Source organism: Pristiophorus japonicus, chromosome 3 (assembly GCF_044704955.1).
Source record: "Pristiophorus japonicus isolate sPriJap1 chromosome 3, sPriJap1.hap1, whole genome shotgun sequence".
NCBI lineage: Eukaryota > Metazoa > Chordata > Chondrichthyes > Pristiophoridae > Pristiophorus > Pristiophorus japonicus.
In genome coordinates, this window is record NC_091979.1 from 171,293,685 (window position 1) to 171,313,043 (window position 19,359).

The following is a 19,359-nucleotide window of genomic DNA, read 5'->3' on the forward strand; positions in this document are numbered from 1 at the left end:
TAGGTCACAGATCAGCCATGATTTCATTGCATGGCGGAATAGGCTCGAAGTGCTGAATGACCGACTCCTGTTCCTATGTTCCTAGTGTTGATAGGTGTCTGCGACTTAGTACAGCAAGTGGATGGTTGAGTTTTAGATGAGTCACTGCAGAATGCAGCATAGAGACCAATATATAATTACTGGGGGAGATAGGGAGAAAGAAAGATAACCATCATTACACAAAAGCACGGAGAGAAAAACATCATGGGAATGGCTTCTAATTGTATACCAGAGTTTCTATACAATGCTTCAATGAAATAAAAACTTGCCAATAGTTTACAACTAATATTTTAAAAAGAACTGGACATAATGCCAAAAGAGAGTTGGAAGTGTTTTATTGGTTTCTGCTGTGTGGGGGGCCAGTAAAAAATATCCACCTGAAAATGTCATGGTATATGGCCATAGAAACATAGAAACATATAAAATAGGTGCAGGAGTAGGCTATTCGGCCCTTCGAGCCTGCACCACCATTCAATAAGATCATGGCTGATCAATCACCTCGGTACCCCTTTACTGCTTTCTCTCCATACCCCTTGATCCCTTTAGCCATAAGGGCCATATCTAACTCCCTCTTGAACATATCCAATGAACTGGTATCAACAACTCTCTGCGGTAGAGAATTCCACAGGTTAGCAACTCTCTGAATGAAGAAGTTTCTCCTCATTTCAGTCCTAAATGTATTCACTGGAAGTTAGAAGGATGAGAGGAGATCTCATAGAAACATATAAAATTCTGACGGGACTGGACAGGTTAGATGCAGGAAGAATGTTCCCGATGTTGGGGAAGTACAGAACCAGAGGACACTGTCTAAGGATAAGGGGTAAGCCATTTAGGACTGAGATAAAGAGAAACTTCTTCACTCAGAGAGTTGTTAACCTGTGGAATTCCCTACCACAGAGAGTTGTTGATGCCAGTTCATTGGATATATTCAAGAGAGAGTTAGATATGGCCCTTACAGCTAAAGGGATCAAGGGATATGAAGAGAAAGCAGGAAAGGGATACTGAGATGAATGATCAGCCATGATCTTATTGAATGGTGGTGCAGACTCAAAGGGCCAAATGGCCTACTCCTGCACCTATTTTCTATGTTTCTATGTTTCTATGTTTACCCCTTATCCTTAGACTGTGAGCCCTGGTTCTGGACTTCCCCAACATCAGGAACATTCTTCCTGCTTCTAACCTGTCCAGTCCCGTCAGAATTTTATATGTTTCTATGAGATAACCTCTTATCCTAAACTCCAGTGAATGCAGGCCCAGTCGATCAAGTCTCTCCTCATATGTCAGTTCTGTCATCCCGGGAATCAGTCTGGTGAACCTTCACTGAACTTCCTCAATAGCAAGCATGTCCATCCTCACATTAGGAGACCAAAACTGAACACAATATTCCAGGTGAAACCTCAAGGCCCTGTACAACTGCAGTAAGATCTCCCTCTCCTATACTCAAATCCCCTAGCTATGAAGGCCAACACACCACTTGCCTGCTTCAATGCCTGCTGTACCTGCATGCCAACTTTCAATGACTGATTTACCATGACACCCAGGTCTCGTTGCAGCTCCCCTTTTCCTAATCTTCCGCCATTCAGATAATAGTCTGCCTTCGTGTTTTTGTCACCCAAGTGGATAACCTCACATTTATCCACATTATACTGCATCTGCCATGCATTTGCCCACTCACCTAACCTGTCCAAGTCACCCTGCAGCCTCTTAGCATCCTCCTCACATCTCACACCGCCATCCAGCTTAGTGTCATCTCATCTGCAAACTTGGAGATATTACACTCAATTCCTTCATCTAAATCATTAATGTATATTATAAATAGCTGGGGACCCAGCACTGAGCCCTGTGGCACCCCATCATTCACTGCCTGCCATTCTGAAAAGGACCCGTTTATCCCAACTCTCTGCTTCCTGTCTGCCAATCAGTTCTCTATCCATGTCAGTACATTACCCCCAATATCATGTGCTTTAATTTTGCACAACAATCTCTTGTGTGGGACCTTGTCAAAAGCCTTTTGAAAGTCCAAATACACCACATCCACTGGTTTTCCCTTGTCCACTCTACTAGTTACATCCTCAAAAAATTCTAGAAAATGTGTCAAGCATGATTTCCCTTTCATAAATCCATGCTGACTTGGACTGATTCTGTCACTGCTTTCCAAATGTGCTGCTATTTCATCTTTAATAATTGATTCCAACATTTTCCCCACTACTGATGTTAGGCTAGCCGATTATTTGTGTCTTCCTTCGTGAAGACAGAACCAAAGTAGTTGTTCAAATGGTCTGCCTTTTCTTTGTTCCCCATTATAAATTCACCTGAATCTGACTGCAAGGGACCTACGTCTTCACTAATCTTTTTCTCTTCACATATCTATAGAAGCTTTTGCAGTCAGTTTTTATGTTTCCAGCAAGCTTCCTCTCCTACTCTATTTCCCCCCTCCTAATTAAACCCTTTGTCCTCCTCTGCTGAATTCTAAATTTCTCCCAGTCCTCAGTTTTGCTTCTTTTTCTGGCCAATTTATATGCCTCTTCCTTGGATTTAACACTATCCTTAATTTCTCTTGTTAGCCACGGTTGAGCCACCTTCCCCGTTTTATTTTTACTCCAGACAGGGATGTACAATTGTTGAAGTTCATCCATCTGATCTTTAAATGTTTGCCATTGCCTATCCATCGTCAACCCGTTAAGTATCTTTCACCAGTCTCTTCTAGCCAATACATGTCTCATACCATGGAAGTTACCTTTCCTTAAGTTCAGGACCCTAGTCTCTGAATTAACTGTGTCACTCTCCAGCTTAATAAAGAATTCTACCATATTATGGTCACTCTTCCCCAAGGGGCCTCGCACAACAAGATTGCTAATTAGTCCTTTCTCATTACACATCACCCAGTCTAGGATGGCCAGCCTTCTAGTTGGTTCCTTGACATAATAGTCTAGAAAACCATCCCTAATACACTCCAGGAAATCCTCCTCCACCGTATTCTACCAGTTTGGCTAGCCCAATCTATATGTAGATTAAAGTCGCCCATGATAACTGCTGTACCTTTATTGCACGCATCCCTAATTTCTTGTTTGATGCTGTCCCCAATCTCACTACTACTGTTTGGTGGTCTGTACACAACTCCCACTAGCGTTTTCTGCCCTATGGTATTCCGCAGCTCCACCCATACAGATTCCACATCATCCAAGCTAATGTTCTTCCTTACTATTGCGTTAATTTCCTCTTTAACCAGCAACGCTACCTTACCTGCTTTTCCCTTCTGTCTATCCTTCCTGAATGTTGAATACCCCTGAATGTTGAGTTCCCAGCCTTGGTTACCCTGGAGCCATGTCTCCGTGATGCCAATTGTATCATATTCGTTAATTGCGCAGTTAATTCGTCCAGCTTGTTATGAATACTCCTCGCATTGAGGCACAGAGCCTTCAGGCTTGTCTTTTTAATACACTTTTCCCCTTTAGAATTTTGCTGCAATGTGGCCCTTTTTGATTTTTACCTTGGGTTTCTCTGCCCTCTACTTTTACTTTTCTTCTTTCTATCTTTTGCTTCTGCCCCCATTCTATTTCCCTCTGTCTCCCTGCATAGGTTCCCATCCCCTGCCATATTAGTTTAACCCTTCCCCAACAGCACTAGAAAACACTCCCCCTAGGATATTGGTTCTGCTCCTACCCATGTGCAGACCGTCCGGTTTGTAGTGGTCCCACCTCCCCCAGAACCGGTTCCAATGTCCCAGGGATTTGAATCCCTCCCTTCTGCACCATTCCTCAAGCCACGTATTCATCTGAGCTATCCTGCAATTCCTACTCTGACTAGCAGGTGCCACTGATATCAATCCTGAGATTACTACCTTTGAGGTCCTACTTTTTAATTTAACTCCGAGCTCCCTAAATTCAGGTTGTACGACCACACCCCGTTTTTTACCGATATCGTTGGTACCTATATGCACCACGAAAATTGGCTGTTCACCCTCCCCCTCCAAAATGTCCTGCAGCCGCTCCGAGACATCCTTGATCCTTGCACCACAGGGAGGCAACATACCATCCTGGAGTCTCGATTGTGGCTGTAGAAACGCCTATCTATTCCCCTTACAATAGAATCCCCTACCACTATAGCTCTCCTACTCTTTTTCCTGCCTTCCTGTGTAGCAGAGCCACCCACGGTGCCATGAATTTGGCTGCTGCTGCCCTCCCCTGATGAGTCATCCCCCCCAACAGTACCCAAAATGGTGTATCTGTCTTGGAGGGGGATGACCGCAGGGGACCCCTGCACTACCTTCCTTCCACTGCTCTTCCTGCTGATCACCCATTCACTATCTGTGTAACCTTTACCTGCGGTGTGACCAACTCACTAAACGTGCTATTCATGACATCTTCAGCATCACGGATACTCCAGCGTGAATCCACCACAGCTCTAGTGCCACAATGCGGTATGTCAGAAGCTGCAGCAGGATACACTTCCCGCACATGCAGTAATCAGGGACACTGGAAGCGTCCCTGAGTTCCCATATAGCACAGGAGCAGCATGACACGTGTCAGATCTCTCTTGCCATGACTTAACCCTTAGATTAACTTAATTTGGCAACAATGTTAAAGGTTACCTATTGATAATGAAATAAAAAGAAGAAAAAGAGATTAAATACTCACCAATCCACCAGCCAATCACTTACCCGCTTGGCTGTGACGTCACCTTTCGATTTCTTTCTACTTCTTTGTTAACCTTCTGCCCCTGTCCCTGCACCAGCTAGCCTCATCCTTGAACTCCCGCTGGCCTCCTGAACTCACGGGCCTTTTATAGGCCTCTCCGATGCCTCCTCCCGACTGTCCTCACACTAAAACAGTATTGTCCAATACATTTGCCAATAGCCGGACGTGGCTAATTGCAAATCCAGATGTGGCTCATTGCATTTCTGATTAGTAAATACGTTTCTTGGGTGTATGATCTCAACACTCATATTCACATGATGTGTGCATGTCTACTTTCACATTTATGTATATTTATTGGTAAACTACGAAGATCAAAAGCAGTAGGGGCATAATTGCCCTGCGCCCCGATTGGGGGCTGTAACCTTCTGGGGCCGGGACATTCTGCGCCGGGCGCAGAAGTCCCGCCCCCACCATCACCATCATAGGCAGTCCCTCGGAGTCAAGGAAGACTTGCTTCCACTCTTAAAATGAGTCCTTTGGTGGATGAATAGTCCAATACGAGAACCACAGTCCATATCACAGGTGGGACAGATAGTCGTTGAGGGAAAGGGTGGGTGGGACAGGTTTGCCGCACACTCTTTCCGCTGCCTGTGCTTGATTTCTGCATGCTCTCGGCGATGAGACTCAAGGTGCTCAGCGCCCTCCCGGATGTACTTCCTCCACTTAGGGCGGTTTTTGGCCAGGGACTCCCAGGTGTCAGTGGGGATGTTGCACTTTATCACGGAAGCTTTGAGGGTGTCCTTGTAACATTTCCTCTGCCCATCGTTGGCTCGTTTGCCGCGAAGGAGTTCCGAGTAGAGCGCTTGCTTTGGGAGTCTCGTGTCTGGCATGCAGGCAGTGTGGCCTGCCCAGCGGAGCTGATCAAGTGTGGTCAGTGCTTCAATGCTGGGCTGGTCGAGGATGCTAATGTTGGTGCCTCTGTCCTCTCAGGGGATTTGTAGGATCTTGCGGAGACATCGTTGGTGGTAGTTCTCCGGTGATTTGAGGTGTCTACTGTACATGGTCCATGTCTCTGAGCCATACAAGAGGGCGGGTATTACTACAGCCCTGTAGACCATGAGCTCGGTGGAAGATTTGAGGGCCTGGTCTTCGAACACTCTTTTCCTCAGGCGGCCGAAGGAATTGTCCATACCACCCCTCAAAAGAAGCGGAGTGCAATCTCGCGCGCTCCACTTCCTTTGGGGGTGGTAACTGGGTCGTTGCTGGGGAACTGAAGGAAATGCTATGCGGATACTTTGCGTAGCGCACCGACCCTCCCCTGAAACGAAAGGAGAGGGCCTTGCACGTTCTGCGAGGCCTCTGATGGCCTCCACTAAGCCACCAGGGCAGCTTGCAACCGTCCTCATGGAGGCACTAACAGGGTTATAAAAAGGGGCAATTTCACCCCCAGTGTTTTGGATCATTGTGAGCATTCTACTTCCTCGTTTCTGATGCAAGTAGATGTTTGTTAGATAAATATGCACATGTGAAGTACATTAACCTGTATTATGTGCAAGGCAAATTTTTTCGACTAAAATCAATGTGTGTGCCTAAAACGGTGTTGCCATAGCCAAACCTGTAGCTAGTCAATGATTTCAATCGAACAACTCTGCAGTAAAACCTCCAATCTAAGTTTTTATTACAACGAAGAAGGAAATGAGAAATGTTAATACTCACGGCATCTGGTAAAGGTATCAGTTGACATTTTGCTGAATAATTTCCGGCATCTTTGCGACACACAGTTGTCTGCACATCAAATGTTAAGTCTACCTGGAGCAGACGTTCTCCTAAAGGAGTAATCTAACAACAAAAAAAGAATTAGATTTGTGTCATTTAAAGTAAATACAGTGAAGAGTGTTTGTGATAATACTTATAAATAATGATACAGTGTCAGACAGAAATGTTCTGAGCTTCCCATGCATTATAGTTAGGAAGTGGAAGCATATGCAAAATTATTATGGTGATCATTTGATTTGTGAAGGTTGTATGCTGAGCACAGATTTATGAACATAAGAACATAAGAATTTATGGGTGAACATATTGGGGTAGATTTTTTTCTCAGCACCTGGGCAATAATCTGGTCAGGCATCGCCTTTGAAAGACTCCTCCTGACTTCTAGTCTGACAGATTGCCACCGAATAAAGACAAATATCTACCCCATTGATTTGTTCACATGTTAAGATTTATAATAACACTAATCAGTCTCATGCACATTGCACATGATAAATCAGACACTATGGCCCTTCTCTTACCTGCCTTTGTGTTGCCATTTCTCTCTGTCTCTGTTCTCTACCCTTAACTCTTTAACTCCTTAACTCCTTTATTTTGGCTTCTTTCTCTGTGCTCATCTGCTCCCCTCTCTTTTTCTTTTCTTCTTTTCTTCTGGTGGGTATTAGTGAGGAGTATGGCACGGTATTGATGGGAAAGGAGCCACCAATGGCTGGAGGCTGTATATGTGGTAAGGATTGCAGGAAAAACATGGCCATCTGCAATTCCCTTCCTACCACATCCCCCATGCTTCACTGTCTCCTTGGTAACATCACATCCCCTACCTCTTCACCTTTCCACAACATGCTACCCCTCCTACCACCCTCTCACTCCTATCATTACACTTACCTCTTCACTCTTGGACTACTCACTGTATCTTCCACCTCCCCTTGCTCCACTCTCACTCACACCCTGAATCTTCCGCCAAGGATGAGTGCTGAGAGACCAGAGTCCCCAATCCTTAAATATTTTCCATCCTATCTTCCCCCTTCTACTCTAGCTTCCTTCCAGCTGTTTCCCTGAGAGGCTATTGGCACAAACTATGGATTTGTAGTACCCGTTTTTGGGCACTACGAGTGCCCTTAGCGATACAAAACAGCATCCGCAGCACATTCGCACACTTGTGGGGCAGGTCATGCCAGATGCCATCTTGATGATGGCATTAACAAATGCAGTGAACACCTGGCGGAAGTATGCATAGCAGGTAGATCATGGTGTCAATCAGTTTGTCCTCTCTTAATCTTGCACAGCTGAACACGTGTTCAGCAGGAAGGACCCCCACCCACCCACACCCAGAGCTACTTAAAGGGATCATCAACTAATTACAGGTTAGTTGCTGGTTGATTTCTTCCAGATATTGGTGTGCTTTTATAAGTGTTTCTAGAATTGTTCAAAGTTGTCAAAGTCTACAGGGAGCATGACTTGGAGAATGAATAGAGTGCACATAGAGCAGGACAAGACACTAGAAGAGGAAGGAGTCCAAGGTGTTCAGGGAGCAATTCTCTTACCTGAAACTCAGCAAGGAACAATGTGTGAGATGTCTGTGATTCAGTAAGGACATCCTCACTGAAATCTGCAACCTGCTGCAGTCACAACTGCAAACTCAGCAGGGCAAGGACCACATTGCCAGTGGCTGAGAAGGTGGCCATGGGGATGAACTTTTATGTGTCAGGCTTTTTCCAAGCTGGAGCTGGAGATATTTGCAACATTTTGCAATTTGCCCCCCACTGTTGTATAAGAGAGATCACTAATGCGCTTTATTCAAAGAGAGCTGACTACATTTTGTTTTCTCCTGCCAGAGAGCAGCAGGTAGAGCGAGCACACGACTTCGTGAGGATTGCAAACTTCCCCATGGTTGCAAGGTGCCATTGACTACATGCACATTGTTTTGCGGGCACCACATGTCAACTCTGCTATGTACCAGAACCGAAAAGGATTCCATTCCCTCATCGTCCAGTTGGTGTGCGACCATAGACAGCTAACAAAAGCAGCGGCTCAACCAGCAACATTCGAAAGGGATGTCAGAGTTGAAAAGGGACGTCAGCACAAGAGAAGTAGCTGATTGGTGAGTAGTGGGTGAGTGTGGTTTTTTTCTGTTAAGTTAGTACTTAGTCTCTAAATAAAGGTTACTTAAATCAGCTGATTGCTGAGTAGTTGCTGGGTGTGTTTTGTGAAGGTTTAGAGTTTATTTTTGCTTGATAGTTCTAAGTCTGACTAGAGGGATGGCAGGGCAGCTCAGTTCCGTGGATTGCATAACCTGCGGCATGTGGGAAGTCCTGGACGCTTCACGCAGACTGGACGACCATGTTTGCAGGAGGTGCCTCCAGCTGCACCAATTTGTGCTCCGCGTTTTGGACCTTGAGTGGTGGCTGGAGTCACTGCAGTGCATCCACGAGACAGAGAACTACATGGATAGCACGTTTCTAGAGGTGGTCACCCCGCAGCTTAAGAGTGTGCAGACAGAGAGAGAGTGGGTGATCAGCAGACAGAAGAGGAGGACTAGGCAGGTAGTGCAGGAGTCCCCTGAGTCCATCGCGCTCTCCAACCGGTACTCAGAACAGAGTACCGGTGGGGGCGATGGTGCCTCTGGGGAGTGCAGTCAGAGCCAAATCCATGGCATCATGGGTGGCTCAGCTGCACAGGGGGGTGGGTGGAAGATTGGAAGAGCTATAGTGGGAGGGGATTCAATAATAAGGAAAGCAGACAGGCATATCTGCGGCCGCACACGTGACTCTAGGATGGTATGTTGCCTCCCTGGTGCCAGGGTCAAGGATGTCACCGAGCGGTGCAGGGCATTCTGGGGGGAGAGGGTGAACAGCCATATCGTGGTCCATATCGGGACCAATGATGTGGGTAGAAAGAGGGATGAGGTCCTGCAGGCAGAGTTTAAGAAGTTAGGAGAAAGATTAAAAAGCTGGACCTCAAAGATAGTAATCTCCGGATTACTCCCGATGTCACGAGCTAGTGAGTACAGAAATAGGAGGATAGAGAAGATGAATGCATGGCTGGAGAGATGGTGTAGGAGGGAGGGCTTTAGATTCCTGAGACATTGAGACCACTTCTGGGGGAGGTGGGACCTGTACAAGCCGGACGGGTTGCACCTCAATAGAGCCGGGACCAATGGGGGGGTTGCTAGTGTTATTGGGGAGGGTTTAAACTAGCTTGGCAGGGGGATGGGAACCTGAGAATAGATTCAGAAGGGAGGATAGTAAAGCTGGAATTGGAAAGCAAAAATGTAGAAAGTGAATTTGAAGGACAGAGGAAACAAGCAGGAAAAAATGGTTAAAAAAAACAAATTTAAAAGCTCTTTGTCTGAATGCACGTAGCATTCGTAACAAAATAGATGAGTTGACGGCACAAATAGATACAAATGGGTATGATCTGATAGCCATTACAGAGACGTGGTTACAAGGTGACCAGAACTGGGAACTAAATATTCTGGGGTATTTGATAATTCGGAAGGACAGACAGAAAGGAGGTGGGGTAGCTCTGTTAATAAAGGATGAGATCAGTGCGTTAGTGAGAAACGATATTGGCTCAGAGGGTCAAGATGTTGAATTAGTTTGGGTGGAGATAAGGAATAATAAAGGGAAAAAGTCACTGGTGGGCGTAGTCTACAGGTCCCCTAACAGTAGCTACACTGTTGGACGGAGTATAAATCAAGAAATAATGGAGGCTTGTAATAAAGGAACGGCAATAATCATGGGCGATTTTAACCTTCATATTGATTGGACAAAGCAAATTGGCCAGGGTAGCCTTGAGGAAGAGTTCATAGAGTGTATCCAGGATAGTTTCCTTGAACAGTACGTTGCAGAACCAACCAGGGAGCAGGCTATCTTAGATCTAGTACTGTGTAATGAGACAGGATTAATAAATAATCTCATCGTAAAGGATCCTTTCGGAATGAGTGACCACAACATGGTTGAATTTCAAATTCAGTTGGAGGGTGAAAAAGTTGGTTCTTAAATAAAGAAGACTACAAAGGTATGAGGGCAGAGGTGGCTAAAGTGGACTGAGAAAATAGAGTAAAGTATGGGACCGTTGATGAACAGTGGAAGACATTTAAGGAGATATTTCATAACTCACAACAAAAATATGTCCCAATGGGGAATTAATAATGGGGAACAGGGAATATTTTGTATCGGTCTTCACGGTAGAAGACACTAAAAACATCCCAATCGTGGATAATCAAGGGGCTATAGGGAGGGAGGAACGTAATACAATCACTATCACTAATGAAGTAGTACTCGGGAAAATAATGGGACTAAAGGCGGACAAGTCCCATGGACCTGATGGCTTACATCCTAGGGTCTTAAAAGAAGTGGCTGCAGAGATAGTGGAAGGATTTTTTTTAATCTACCAAAATTCCCTGGATTCTGGGGCGATCCCAGCGGATTGGAAAACCGCAAATGTAACGCCCCTATTTGAAAAGAGGAGGCAGACAAAAAGCAAGAAACCATACACCAGTTAGCCTAACATCTGTCGTTGGGAAAATGCTGAAATCCATTATTAAGGAAGCAGTAGCAAGACATTTGGAAAAGCATGATTCAATCAAACAGAGTAACATGGTTTTATGAAAGGGAAATCATGTTTGACAAATTTGCTGGAGTTCTTTGAGGATGTATCGAGCAGGGTGGATAAGGAGGAACCAGTGGATGTGGTGCATTTGGATTCCCAGAAGGCATTCGATAAGGTGCCACATAAGAGGTTACTGCACAAGATAAAATTTCACAGGTAATGTATTAGCATGGATAGAGGATTGGCTAACTAACAGAAAACAGAGAGTCGGGATAAATGGGTCATTTTCCGGTTGGCAAACAGTGACTAGTGGGGTGCCGCAGGGATCGGTGCTGGGTCCTCAACTATTTACACTCTATATTAATGACTTGGATAAAGGGAACAAGTGTAATGCAGCCAAGTTTGCTGATAACACAAAGATGGGTGGGAAAGCAAATTGTGAGGAGGACACAAAAAACCTGCAAAGGGATATAGACAGGCTAAGTGAGTGGGCAAAAATTTGGGAAATGGAAAATAATGTGGAAAAATGTGAGGTTATCCACTTCGGCAGAAAAACTGGAAAAGCAAATTATAATTTAAATGGAGAAAAATTGCAAAGTACTGCAGTCCTTGTGCATGAAACTCAAAAAGTTAGTATGCAGGTACAGAAAGTAATCAAGAAGGCAAATGGAATGTTTGTTGCAAGGGGGATAGAATATAAAAGCAGAGAAGTCCTGGTACAACCATACAGGGTATTGTTGAGGCCACACCTGGAGTACTGCGGCAGTTTTGGTCTCCATATTTAAGGAAGGATATATTTGCATAGGAAGCTGTTCAGAGAAGGTTCACTACGTTGATTCCGGGGATGAGGTGTTGACTTATGAAGATAGGTTGAATAGGTTGGGCCTATACACATTAGAGTTCAGAAGAATGAGAGGTGATCTTATTGAAACATATAAGATAATGAGGGGGCTCGACAAGGTGGATGCTGAGAGGATATTTCCACTCTTTGGGGAAACTTAAACTAGGGGACATAGTCTCAGAATAAGGGGCCGCCCATTTAAAACTGAGATGAGGAGGAATTCCTTCTCTCAGAGGGTTAGAAATCTATGGAATTCTCTGCCCCAGAGAGCTGTGGAGGCTGGGTCATTGATTATATTCAAGGCGGAGATAGACAGATTTTTGAGCGATAAGGGAGTAAAGGGTTATGGGGAGCGGGCAGCGAAGTGGCGATGAGTCCATGATCAGATCAGCCATGATCTTATTGAAGGCTCGAGGGGCCAAATGGCGTCCTCCTGCCCCTATTTATGTTCTTATGAACCATGCAGGTCAAAACACAATATCCTGGCAGCAATCATGATGCCTTCATTCTGTGGCAGTGCACTATGCCATCTGCAATTGAGCCTCCACGGTAAAACCAAAAGGTGGCTACTGGGCAACAAGGGCTGTCCGCTGGTGACATGGCTGATGATTGCACACATGCGTAGCGTGCATACAATTAAAGCCACGAGCCACACAAAATGTGATAGAGCACACATTGACTTGCTGAAACAACAGTTCCACTGCCTGGACTGCTCTGGAGGAACCCTGCAGTACTCGGCAGAGCGGGTCTCAAGATTCGTGGTGGTCTGCTGCAGGCTGCATAACCTTGTCATTATGAGAGCACAGCCCTTGCCATCAGCTATACAGCGAGTAGCTGAGGAGGAAGAGTAGGAGGAAGAGGAAAAAGAGGAAGAGAAAGGGAAGAAGTAACCTGGACAGCCACTTTCTGGCCATGCTGTCCATGAAGGACTCATCTGAGTATGATACTGGTAACCACAACCCCAATTCCACATTCACCAACAGTCCCACACCTTGCCTTCCCTCTGCCACTGACCATCACAGTGCCCGCTTGGCCACAATGCAAAAATAAAAGCATCCACAAAGTAACATTCCAAACCAAATTTATAAATCAAATCATGGCATATTGCGCACAAACGTAAACTAATCACCCTTGTGTATTTCCTAAGTGTCTGTCATCTGTGTGCCTTTGCCTGCCCTAGTGCTCCTATGCAGTGCTACCCCAGTGGCTGTAGAAAGGCTGCTGACTTTCAATGGAGGAGACTGCAGATGGTCTTGGACGATGACCTCAAGCAGCTCTGGGCCTAGAAGGCCCCGCTGTCGATTGCACCACCTCGGTATAGATGGCAGCAGTCTGGGCTGGCTGGCTGACAGCAAAGACACTGGTAGAGTGGCAGTGGTAGGAGTATGAATGCTGTCATCCTGAGAAAGGACAGAAGGTTCGTGCTCCATGGAGCCACTGCCACTCCCAGGGGCAGCACCTCAGCAACCCTAGAAATCTGTTTGGAGACAGGTTGCTGGGCTGCTGTGATACCCTGCAAGCCCCTTTGGACACTATAATCCAGATCCATGAAGGAAGACTGACCTTCCAAGGCAGCACCCAGACATTGGTTGGCTGTCGCTTGTGCTGCAATTGAATCTGAAACATCAGCCATCAGATGCTGCATCATGGTTGGGTCCACAAGTGTGCTAATGGAGCTGGCCACCACTTCCATGCTGAAAAGGATTGTCTCCAAGCTTTGCACAAAGCCCTGTGCCAAGTTGGTGCCGGACTCCTCCATGCTTCTTGACATTGAGCGCAAGCTTTCTGGCAGGCTTCCCAATGCACCAAGCATCTCATTGTGTAAATCCATCAGCATTCTTCTATAGCCTGGCCCATCGAAGTCCTCATCTGTGTCCTCTGCAGCAGAACTCCTGGGTGATCTTGCCATCCAGGGAGCTGACACCTGTGCTACCCTTGCCCCCTGCCCTGACTGTAGGCCACTCATGCCCAGTGTCTCACCACGTGCAGATCCCGCATCTATGCTATCCTCTAAAGTACGTGCAGTATCAGTATCTGAGCTGGTGGCTGAGAGTGTGAAATCGAGCGACAGTGTGTCATACAATGTGTTTGGTTGATGTGGCTATCATACAAATAGTGGTTATACGAACAATGATGGACAGGTAAAGACCATCTGGCCCATCAAGCCTGTCCCACGCAATTGCGATACCTTATATACCACAACATATACACTCCATCCCACCCAAAACCATGTGATCACCTGGGAGAGGCAAAAAATGCAAATAAAAAGCTCAGGCCAATTTGGGAAAAAACTGAAAAATTCCTCTCCTCTTTAATTATTCATAGTTGAATAGTTGGCAGTGTGTGCAAGCTCTGAGTTGTGGGTGTGAGACTTGCAGCAGTGCTAAGTGTGAGGGTGAGGTGAAGCTATGAAAGTTAGATATGTGTCATGATTGATAGAGATTGTTGGTAGATGAGTAATGGGGTGTGGTGCATTGAGCAGTGCCTGAGGTTAGTGCAGTTGGTAGAATATAACATTTAAAGATGCATTCACTGACCTTGACCACTCGTTTGAGGTCATTGAACTTCTTGCGGCACTGCATCCAGGTCCTCTGGACTTGAATCCTGACATTGACCCCAAGGCTATTTCCTCCCACTGCCTTCTGAGTGTGTGTCTGGAGGGCCTCATGGCCCCCCTGTTGATAGAGAACATCTTTCCTCCTTTCCACCTCCTCCACCAAGGCCTCCACTGCATGTTGGAAAACGTTGGAGCTCTCTCCCATGGTGTGCCATTATTGAGTGTTTCCCGGGTCATATTCTGTTGTAGAACGGCTATCAGAACCTTCTCCGGCCACAATGAACCTCCCCTTTAAGAGGTGCAGGCTAGCTTTAAGAAGTGCAGGCTAGCTTTAACTGGTTCTAGCCTTTCATGATTTGGGGCCCCTTGCTGATGTGTACAGCCAATCAGCAGTGCGCTTTGTGCTGGCTGAATGCTGAAATCATTGAAATGAGCAGGCAGCACAAAGTGGATGTGCAACCTGCATTATATTGAATGGGCACAGATTAATTGCGCATCATGATCCCGCGCCCATTTTCGGGTGTTACCAAGTTTAGCACCCTCCGTTTTCTTTTAAAATTCATAAAAGAAAGATATCAAATTAGAATGAGGAACCTGCTTGCCTGCTTATCTATTTGAATCTCAGTTTCTATCACTCTCTCTCTCTCTCTCTCTCTTGCTCTTGCTCTTAGTCTGCCTCATAGGAAATTAAAATTGCTGCCTCACAAGAGGAAGAAATTAGCATTAACTTTTTCTACCTGCCAACAAAATACAGGTAATGTAATCAGGCAACTTCAAAATTCAACTGCTTTTTTGTGAAAGTTGAAATAACATGAACAGACCACCAAACAGTAGAAGTGAGATTGGGGATGGCATCAAACAGACAATTAGGGATGCGTGCAATAAAGGTACAGCAGTTATCATGGGTGACTTTAATCTACATATAGATGGGCTAACCAAACTGGCAACAATACGGTGGAGGAGGATTTCCTGGAGTGTATTAGGGATAGTTTTCTAGACCAATATGTTGAGGATCCACCTAGAGAGCTGGCATCCTAGACTGGGTGTTAATGAGAGAGGATTAATTAGCAATCTTGTTGTGCGAGACCCCTTGGGGAAGAGTGACCATAATATGGTAGAATTCTTCATTAAGATGGAGAGTGACACAGTTAATTCAGAGACTAGAGTCCCGAACTTAAAGAAAGGTAACTTGGATGGTATGAGACGTGAATTGGCTCGGATGGACTGACGAATGATACTTAAAGATTGATGCTGGATAGGCAATGGCAGATATTTAAACATCACATGGAAGAACTTCAACATTTGTACATCCCTGTCTGACGTAAAAATAAAATGGGGAAGGATGCTAAACCGTGGCTAAAAAGGGAAATTAGGGATAGTGTTAAATCCAAGGAAGAGACATATAAATGGGCCAGAAAAAGCAGCAAACCTGAGGACTGGGAGAAATTAGAATTCAGCAGAGGAGGACAAAGGGTTTAATTAGGAGGGGGAAAATAGAGTATGAGAGGAAGCTTGCTGGGAACATAAAAACTGACTGCAAAAGCTTCTATAGATTTGTGAAGAGAAATAGATTAGTGAAGACAAACGTAGGTCCCTTGCAGTCAGAATCAGGAGAATTTATAATGGGGAACAAAGAAATGGCAGACCAGCTGAACAAATACTTTGGTTCTGTCTTCACTAAGGAAGACACAAATGACCTTCCGGAAATACTAGGGGACCGAGGGTCTAGTGGGAAGGAAATTGCGTGGAGAAATTGATGGGATTGAAGGCCGATAAATCCCCAGGGCCTGATAGTCTGTACCCCAGAGTACTTAAGGAAGTGGCCCTAGAAATTATGGATGCATTGGTGGTCATTTTCCAACATTCTACAGACTTGGGATCAGTTCCTATAGATTGGAGGGTAGCTAATGTCATACCACTTTTTAAAAAAGGAGGGAGAAAGAAAACAGGGAATGATAGATTGGTTAGCTTGACATCAGTAGTGGGGAAAAGGTTGGAATCAATTATTAAAGATGTAATAACAGCATATTTGGAAAGCAGTGACAGGGTCAATCCAAGTCAGCATCGATTTATGAAAAGGAAATCATGCTTGACAAATCTTCTAGAATTTTTTGACGCTGTAACTAGTAGAGTGGACAAGGGAGAACCAGTGGATGTGGTGTATTTGGACTTTCAAAAGGCTTTTGACAAGGTCCCACACAAGAGATTAGTGTGCAAAATTAAAGCACATGGTATTGGGGGTAATGTATTGACGTAGATAGAGAACTGGTTGGCAGACAGGAAGCAAAGAGTGGGAATAAACGGGTCCTTTTCAGAATGGCAGGCAGTGACTAGTGGGGTACCGCAAGGTTCTGTGCTGGGACCCCAGCTATTTACAATATACATTAATGATTTAGACAAAGGAATTGAATGTAATATCTGCAAGTTTGCAGATGACACGAAGCAGGATGGCAGTGTGAGCTGTGAGGAGGATGCTAAGAGGCTGCAGGGTGACTTGGACAGCTTAGGTGAGTGGACAAATGCAGAGGCAGTATAATGTGGATAAATGTGAGGTTATCCACTTTGGTGGCAAAAACAGGAAGACAGAATATTAGTTGAAAGGTGACAAATTAGTAAAAGGGGATGTGCAACGAGACCTGGGTGTCATGGTACATTAGTCATTGAAAGTTGGCATACGGGTACAGCAGGCGGTGAAGAAGGCAAATGGTATGTTGGCCTTCATAGCGAGAGGATTTGAGTATAGGAGCAGGGAGGTCTTACTGCAGTTGTACAGGGCCTTGGTGAGGCCACACCTTGAATATTGTGTACAGTTTTGGTCTCCTAATCTGAGCAAGGATAGTCTTGCTATTGAGGGAGTGCAGCAAAGGTTCACCAGACTGATTCCCAGGATGGCAGGACTGACATATGAAGAAAGACTGGATCGACTAGGCTTATATTCAATGGAATTTAGATGAATGAGAGGGGATCTCATGGAAACATATAAAATTCTGACAGGATTGGACAGATTAGATGCAGGAATAATGTTCCCGATGTTGGTGAAGTCCAGAACCAGGGGTCACAATCTGAGGATATGGGGTAAATCATTTAGGACCGAGGTGAGGAGAAACTTCTTCACTCAGATTGTGAACCTGTGGGATTGTCTACCACAGAAAGTTGTTAAGGCCAGTTCATTAGATATATTCAAAAGGGAGTTAGATGTGGCCCTTACAGCTAAAGGGATCAGGGGGTTTGGAGAGAAAGCAGGAATGGGGTACTGAAGTTGCATGATCAGCCATGATCATATAGAATGGTGGTGCAGGCTCGAAGGGCCGAATGGCCTACTCCTGCACCTATTTTCTATGTTTCAATGTTACAGTCAGAGGGTTACTGTAAAAGGAACAATGATCAATGGTAGGGGTAACCTGTGAGGGGGAAATGCATCTAATGGGGATTGGGGGAAAGTAACTGGCATCCAATGGTGGATTGGAATGGGAAATAGAACCATCAAGTGGTGGCAAGCAGTGGTCGAAATCCTATCTATCGCGTGTATTGGGTGTGGGTTGGGTGTCTAAATCTTATTCATCGGGAGGAAAGGAGCCAAAAACTTGCTGGGCGGGGGTAGGGATGGAAGGGAAGGGACCGAAATCTTGTTTGTGGGAGTACCAAAACATTGCTCATCGGGGGCGGAGGAAGGCTGGATCATAAACCTGCTCAGTGTGGGAGAAGGAAGTCACTATCTCTCAGGGGACTTTTCCAGCGGACTTTAGTTTCTTGGCTTTTCAGTAACTGGATTTTTACTTGAAAGGCTAACACATGGGATAGTTGTGTTTTCAATAGACTGTCACATAGCATTATGTCTGGATGGTTATAATGTATTGATCATATGATTCTATATTTCAAATCTTGAGGCTACTCACCATTTTTAATAAAATATAGATTATTTGATCACTTCAAACAGTGGAAATAGAAGTTTTTTGTAGTGCATGTTTGCTTAGAAATTTGGCTGTGCAGCACTCCTTTCTCAGGTGCTAACTGGCCTACTAAGCTTCGAATATGGTGAGCAGGAAGGCATGCTGGGAACATTCAATGGCCAGAATAATTTAATCAAATTAGGTCCTGAAGAGAATGATCTTCATTCTGCCTGTTCTGTGGTGGTGGAAAGCTCTCCCTAGTAGGAGCGGTTTTTGATTTTCAATTCCCCCAACGTTTCATTTACCATGTTCTGAACTCGCACTCGCAATGTGTTGCTAATGATATATAATTATTTTCTATATATAATTATTTTCTATCTCTTGATTGTGTCATCTTTCCTCATAGTAAAATCCTTACAAAGTCATCAAATAAAATTCATTCCCTTAATAAAAATGTATTTCTAGGTAAGAGACAAAAAAGGGAATCAGGTTTTGTGATACTCACAGCATCTACTTTGTGCTTGGTCACAGCGAAGAGGTGGTCAATTGTAGAAATTTCATTCAGCTTTATAACTGAAGCATTTAGTGCCTCAATAACCACAGGAAAGCCACAGATTTCACATGTTTGTCCTGAATCAAAAAGCAAAGCGATTTACAGATCAAAACATCTCTGACCCATGGAAATATCAGCCACCACTAAATGATCATCATCAGAAGAATCTAATTACAATAATTTTAAACAAAACATCAGTGCTTACCAGAACAGTGGAGAATCTGGACTGCAGCAAGGATGAAGAGAATTATTTTCATTTTGCCTGTTCTGTGGTGGTGGAAAGCTCTCCCTTCTCTCTGTCTGTTGTTGGGTTGTATTCAGCATTTATATACTTCAGATCATGAAAGTAATAGTAAATTATTGAACAATGATGTCATCAGACCACACCAACTCCATCAACTTGTCTCCTTTTGCTCCCAATGGGACGTCACAGTTCAAAAAGCATCATTTGTTGTTGTCTATCCAATGCCATATTTCACCATCCCTTTTCATAATGATTTGTGTTGTGATTTCCCAAA

At 44.7% G+C, this 19,359-nt stretch overlaps 1 protein-coding gene across 1 annotated transcript in view; it reads right to left on the minus strand.

Moving 5' to 3' along the window:
- Positions 1–19,126, minus strand: part of LOC139259402 (secreted phosphoprotein 24-like) — a 42,334-nt gene extending 23,208 nt beyond the window's left edge. Inside the window, exons 1-3 of the mRNA XM_070874867.1 lie at positions 19,047–19,126; positions 18,794–18,918; positions 6,393–6,515 (exon numbers count right to left, since the gene is read on the minus strand). Coding sequence (XP_070730968.1) covers positions 6,393–6,515; positions 18,794–18,918; positions 19,047–19,098 — 300 coding nt within the window. The 5' untranslated portion in view covers positions 19,099–19,126. The remainder of the gene's footprint in view (positions 1–6,392; positions 6,516–18,793; positions 18,919–19,046) is intronic.
- Positions 19,127–19,359: the final 233 nt, after the last annotated feature.